General features: G+C 55.3%; 1 protein-coding gene across 1 annotated transcript; it reads right to left on the bottom strand.

Moving 5' to 3' along the window:
* Nucleotides 1-1,763: 1,763 nt before the first annotated feature.
* On the bottom strand, nucleotides 1,764-5,948 carry SMIM38 (small integral membrane protein 38). The gene is made up of 4 exons (XM_084768945.1): nucleotides 5,874-5,948; nucleotides 5,214-5,353; nucleotides 4,827-4,903; nucleotides 1,764-4,491 (listed from the first exon to the last, which is right to left on the bottom strand). The coding sequence occupies exon 4, from the start codon at nucleotides 3,917-3,919 to the stop codon at nucleotides 3,764-3,766; it is 156 nt and encodes a 51-aa protein (XP_084625071.1). The 5' UTR covers nucleotides 3,920-4,491; nucleotides 4,827-4,903; nucleotides 5,214-5,353; nucleotides 5,874-5,948; the 3' UTR covers nucleotides 1,764-3,763.
* Nucleotides 5,949-6,354: the final 406 nt, after the last annotated feature.

Raw genomic sequence — 6,354 nt, 5'->3', positions numbered from 1 at the left:
AGAGTGCCCTCCGAGGTCTGGGTATGGGCTGCCCCCCCTGCCCCCCCTACCCCAGTGCCAACTCCTGCCAACTCTGTGATGACAGGGACAGACATGAACACTAAAGAACTCAAAGTAAAGATCCCATGCACTTGAGAACAGGTGGAAAGTGCCCATTCCTGACAGAGGCTACTGTTCTTCACCCCATGATAGGAAAACCCTGCAGTGGGAAGGAGAGGCCAGAAGTCCAGCCACAGAGAAAAAGCTCTGTCATGAACTCCAGCTGACGCCTCCTCTTCCCCAGTCGATTTCTGATGATGATGATGATGATGATGATGATGATGATGATGATGATGTAAGAGTCCAATTTGATGTCTGCGGTGGCCTGAATAGGAATGGCCGCCACGGACTCATGTGTTTGAATGCTTGGCCCATAGGAAATGGCACTATTAGGAGGTGTGGCCTTGCTGAAGGAAGTATGTCACTGTGGGGGCGGGCCTTGAGGTCTCATATGCTCAAGGTACGCTCAGTGTGGCACACAGTCTCCTGCTGACTGCGGACCCAGATGCAGAACTCGCAGCTCCTTCTCCAGCACCATGTCTGCCTGCGTGCCGCCATGCTTCCCGCCATAGTGACAATGGACTAAACCTCTGAACTATAAGCCCACCCCAATTTCTCTCTCTCTCTCTCTCTCTCTCTCTCTCTCTCTCTCTCTCTCTCTCTCTCTCTCTCTCTCTCTCTCTGTGTGTGTGTGTGTGTGTGTGTGTGTGTGTAGCCTTGGCTGTCCTGGACTCACTCTGTAGACCAGGCCGGCCTCAAACTCACAGAGATCCGCCTGCCTCTGCCTCCCGAGTGCTGGGATTAAAGGCGTGCGCCACCACGCCCGGCACTGCTTTCCCTTGTAAGAGTTGCTGTGGCCGTGGTGTCTCCTCACAGCACTAGAATCCTAAGACAGTGACCTCATCTCTATCTGTGGCTGTTTGTCCTTTTCCTGGAAGTCTCACTTGAGGGACTCCTGCTGTGCTGGGACTTGCAATAGGGAACTCCATGAGGCTGTCTGACGGGATGGCCCCAGTCAGCAGTGCCTGATTTGATGTTCACCCCACTGCTCTCCTCTCCCCTCCTCTCTTTTCCTCTTCTCTTCGTCCCTCCCCCACCTCCCCCCCCCCTCAATGCATTCAAAACAGAAACTATGGTGACCGCAGACCATTCTCCAAACACAGCTGCCTGTTATAAGCAAATATGTAAATTGTGGGCGTCCTGTTAAGTGTTCTAATAATCTCATGGGAACCCACTAAAAGAAGCAGGAAAATTAACTTTTATATTTTATTTCGAGGTGTCCAGAATGCCACCGTTTTCCTGCCACACAAAGCCATTTCTGATGTGCTGTGACAGAATCACTATGCATCAAAATTTGCACTGGCCACAGTTTTAGTGCTCCATAGCCCCCATGTACCTCCTCGGGCTACTCTGTGTTTCCAGAACTTTCTGCCCACTGTCTGTGACTCCTGTCCAAGCCACCTGCTGCCCAGAGCTGTGTTACACCCACATCACAGCCGTGGACACTCCTGGGAGCACTCCGAGGCTCCTCGTTGGGCTAATGACTCTATTCCTTCATCTGTTTAGGCATCTCAGAACACCACAGAGGGGAGGCTTAAGCTGCAGGCTTCATTACCTCATGTGCTGAAAGCCGGAAGTTCAAACTGGAAGTGTCACAGGGCTCACTTCCCCTGAGGCCTCTCTCCGTGGCTTGCAGACAGCACATGCTCCCTGCCTCTCAGGCTGTGTCCTGGTCTCTTTCTTTCTCTGAGGGCACCAGTCCCTTGGGGTTAGGGACCATGCCACGTGACCTCATTCACCTTCATCATCTCATTCAAGATCCCACCTCCAAATTCAGGGATGAGGATTCCAACATACAAATTGAGAGAAATACTATACACCTGGTAACAAGGTCCCCTCACAGACCTGCTGCCTGTACCGAGGGCTGCCAGCCATGAGCAGAGGGCATTCTCACATGCATCTTCTCCCTGGGACTTCTTTGGAGAAGGGGTCTGGTTTTATTTTGTTTTGTTGTTTTGTTTTGAGTCAAGGTCTTATACAGCCCAAGGCGCTGTGAGCTCACTACATAGCTAAGGATGATCTTGAACTTCTGATCTTCCTGCCTCTCCCTCCAAGTGCTAAGATGGCAAGCATGTGCCACCACACCCAGTTCACTTAGACATTTTTTTTTAAGGAGCATTAAAGAACAAAAGCAAACCAAGGAAGGTGCCAGCGATGGACACATCTACCATCCTAAGATTCAGATAAAGGCAAAGCCAGGGCCCAAGGAGGCCACAGAGGCACCCAAGTACCCAAACCAGGCCCCAAAAGGCCAGAACTAAAAACAGTGGCCCAGACCAGTGGCAGAGGCCATGAGAGGCACATGCTGTCTTCTTCCAAATTCAGGCACAGTGGGAGTGGCTGCCTCCTGCTCCTGCGGGTGGCTTGCTTGGCAGTGTGATGGGCTGATCTGGAGCTGTGAGCTGAGCCTTTAAGTTCCTTTTGTCACCATGTTTGTTGCAGCAACCGTCAGGAGGCTAAGACACTATGACATCGCTCTAGATTATGAGACGCAAAACTCGGGGTTCCTGAGGGCACCGCTTTTCGTCTCTATTGTGTACTGTCTCTTTGCACATGGACGTCCTGTAAAGTCCCCGGAGCGGCTGCCGCCTCCTTGCAGCCACGAAGCCCTAGACCGTGTGCTAAAGAGGGCAAAGCAGAAGCGAGTCCGTGCCAGGTCCCAGAACTGTCACACTGCAGCCTCGAATGCCACAGACATCTTGCTACGCAATTTGGTTCAAGGGGGAAATGGAGGTGGGGGCTACTGACCACTGTCCCTGTACTGGGGAGTCACATAAGATCAGCAGAACCCCGTGTCCTGCTGTCTTCTCTCAGCATTGGGTCTCTCAGGCACAGGGCAGGCACGTATCCACATGCATGTGAGCCGTGAGCTCTCCTTCCGTCCAGTGCCACCTGGGCTGCCCAGGTGAGTCTTAAAAACAGCAAACAAACAAACACCCCGCAGTATCTTGAAAGGCGAGTCACCAATCCCTAGGTACATTCTCGTGAGAGAGCAAGGTGGGAAACTGAGGCCTCAATAGTTAAAGAGTTGTCTGGGGGGGGGGGGTGTCAAAGAACTGGGCTTGAACTCCATCTCATGCCATCTTGAGACCCTTCCCAGAGGTCTGCTCGGAGAAACTGAGGCAGCTGTCTGCATCCAGTGACTGGTTAGGACAGCAGAGACAGCGCTGTCCTTGGGAGCAATGGTCATGGCTGTCCTCGTGGTCTCGCCACACAAACCCAGCCTCTTACAAAGAATCAGAGACAGGGAAGGGCCGGACATTTCTGTGGCACACACTGGCGTGGGGACCCAGAACCTAGTGATAAGGGTTGCTCTGACAGCCCATGTGGGCAGACACCTTCTGATGGGGGCCAGTCCTAACTAGTCTGAGCAGGTGCTGGGGCCTCTCTAAACCTCTGTCTCTTCTAATGCCCTCTGGTTTCCACACAGTGGGATCTTGTACCTGCCCAACTGGTGAAGGGCTAGGGAGGTTAACCCAAGCTAAAAGACTTTTGTGGGCAGGCATGTAGGGGCATGGCAGTGGAGGGTAAACAGTGTCCGCAGGAAGGTGTCTGTGGCACTCAGTGACAGGTGGGTGGCCTGCTACTTCCTGTCCATCTACAGAGGGAGGACGAAGCCACGACACAAAACTTCGTGGCTTGGGTCTCCACTGGGCCCCCTGGCTTACTCTTCCTTGGGTTTGCCAGGCTGAGGGCGGCCCAGCCTGTAGTCCATATAGGTCCCCAGGCAGGACCACAGGATAAAGCGCACCAGGAGGATGACAACCAGGAGCACCATGAGTGGGTCAGGGCCAGCGGAGTCCCCCAGCCAGGAGGCCATGCTGAGGAGAGAGGAAGCAGAGCAACAGCAGCAGCAGCAGCAGCCGCCTCCCTGGGACCTGAGCTCAGTCCTGGCCGCCTGACGGAGGCCCCTTCTGAGCAACAGACCCGTGCAGTCCACAGCCAGCCCTTCCCACCGCACAGGGCCTCCCCGCCTGTGAGGGGACAGTTGGGACTACAGGCGGCCTCCTTGGTCAAGAGGCCCGTGTACCATTCATGGGGAGCTAAGCACTCCGTGCACCGACAATGGCAGCATTGTCCAGAGGCCCTGGCGGCGGGAGGCCTGCGGGAGCCCGCCTCCCGCGCTGTCCCCGCGGCCCCTGCCCGCCAGGCTGACGTAATCCCCAAACATCTCCGGCGGCGGCAGCTGCAGGGCGAAGCGGCCGCCTCCTCCGGGCCTTTCCGGCTGCCGCAGACAATCGGGCCCTTTCTCTCCCCAATTAGCTATCACTTCTGGAGGCCGGCGCGGTCCGAGGCTGGGCGGGCTGTGCAGCAGCAGCAGCAGGCCCGCACCGAGCGGGGGCCACGAGGCTTGCAGGGAGGCCCGGCCCAGCAGGGAGGGCGGCAGGGAGACTGTGCGATTGAAAAGAGGAGAGAGGCGCAGAGAGGGGGAACAGTCGGCTGGAGCCCAGAGGCGACCCCAGACATGGCTCAATTAGCACACAGGCTGTGCACAGAGTCCCCAAGGCCGCCCCAGCCTGTGGCAGCATGGGGGGTGGTCAGCACAGACTGTCCCAGAAAGGGTCTGGAACTTGGAGGAGTGGGTTTACTCTCACCACCACCACCACTGGAGGTGGGCTGAGTGCCACCTACTCCAGCCCCACAAGTTTACGGGAAGGAGCCCCTATACCCTCTCCTCGCCCCCAGATGCCCACACAGGGCTGGCGTCTAATTAGCCTGGGACTCACTGAGTGACCGTGGGGAAGATACTTGCTTCCTTAGACCTCCGCCTCCTTGCTGGGAAATGAGGTCAGGGCCCCCTGCTCTGAAAGACAAAGGGTGAGTTCTTAAATAGGCCCAGCACCCTCAAAGCATACGCCCTGGGGACCCACCTCCAGAATTATCCAGAAAAACAGCATCTGCCCAGTTATGTCCGTCTGCCATACACGTGCCCCCCCACACACACACACAGGGGGGACCCTGTCCCCCACTCTGGTCCCTCATAGCTGAGGTCTTCTTGGGTGAAGAGACAGCTGGCTTGCCCTACCTCTAATACCAGCCCTGTGTCCCACAAAGCAAGACGTCACCTGCAGCCAGGGCACAGGGTCCTGAACTTCCAACCCAAGTGGTCTCACCAGGAATCAGTCCAGCAAGCTGTGATGCAAGGCGGGGGGGGGGGGGTGTCCCTCCGCATTGAGAACTTCTGTAGCCCATCACTGGACGCCTCTCAAGAGTTCCTCCATGGTATTATGAGTAGTTGCCCTATATAACCTTTCTAGAAGGTTCCAAATAACGACAAACACAAAGGATTAGCATGTAACACACCTTAAGATGGGAAGTGGAGATTTTTGAGGATGGTGCCAATCTGGATTGCACAAACACTGATGGAAAGTGTGCCAGATCCACTTAAGTTACCTGCGTCCACCCTCCACTCGCACCCCACAACTGGTGCCTCCCTGGGATTGACCAAGGCTGTCTCCCATTCTGCAGTTCATGCGGGATCTTGCCAGGCCACCCATCCCTACACTCTCAGGACAACACTTTTGGAACAGGGTCTGGGTTTATTTTTCTATTACTCCAAATGTAAGTGGAGATCTAGAGCTTAGGAGCCAGGCACCACCAAAAATCACACCAAACATTTGCTTGCTAAGAGTTTTCCAGAATGTCCCAGATGGTCTTGCTCACTTACTAAAGAAACCCAAGTGAATCTGGGGTGAGAGTTCCCTAGATGGACACCACCGTGTTTTGAGGAAGGGAAGAAGCCAAGGGCTCGCCTCAGCCTGCGTTTCACTTACCTGAGCGGCCACATCTCTCTGGGTGAGGCTTTCTCAGAAGCCAGAGCTGCCTGCCCTCAGCACGGCCACCAGCTCGGGGCCCACCAGACTGGTGGAGCCAAGGTGGCCTTGAGCAAAACTCTGTGTTTGTCAAGCACACCATCAGATAGGCAAAGTCAATATTGGCCCCGGGTCCCTCAGCATCTAGACACAGGAGACTCTAGGGTCAAGGAAGTCTGACCCTTCCTACTCATATGCCTCTGGGAGTTGGCAAGCACAGAGTCTGCATGTCCTTCAAGGAACGGAGTGTGTGGCCCTCATACCTAGTACAGCACCAGGCTGATCCTAGGAGAGGAGGCCCCAGTCAAGGGGGGGGGGAATGCTGGAGAGTGGAGGGGGCACAGGAAAAAGCAAGAAATCACTGAAGACAGCAGAGACACAGCCTCTCTGCCTGGAGGACACCAGGGGCTCCCCATTGTGGCAGAAGGACTCTCTGGCTCAC

This window comes from Acomys minous (assembly GCF_964271855.1).
Source record: "Acomys minous genome assembly, chromosome: 2".
Classification (NCBI taxonomy): Eukaryota; Metazoa; Chordata; class Mammalia; order Rodentia; family Muridae; genus Acomys; species Acomys minous.
This window is presented reverse-complemented; position numbering and strand designations above follow the sequence as displayed.

Bases quoted from the DNA above. Each gene is read 5' to 3' on its own strand.
- SMIM38 (XM_084768945.1), bottom strand. From the start codon at position 3,919: ATGGCCTCCTGGCTGGGGGACTCCGCTGGCCCTGACCCACTCATGGTG.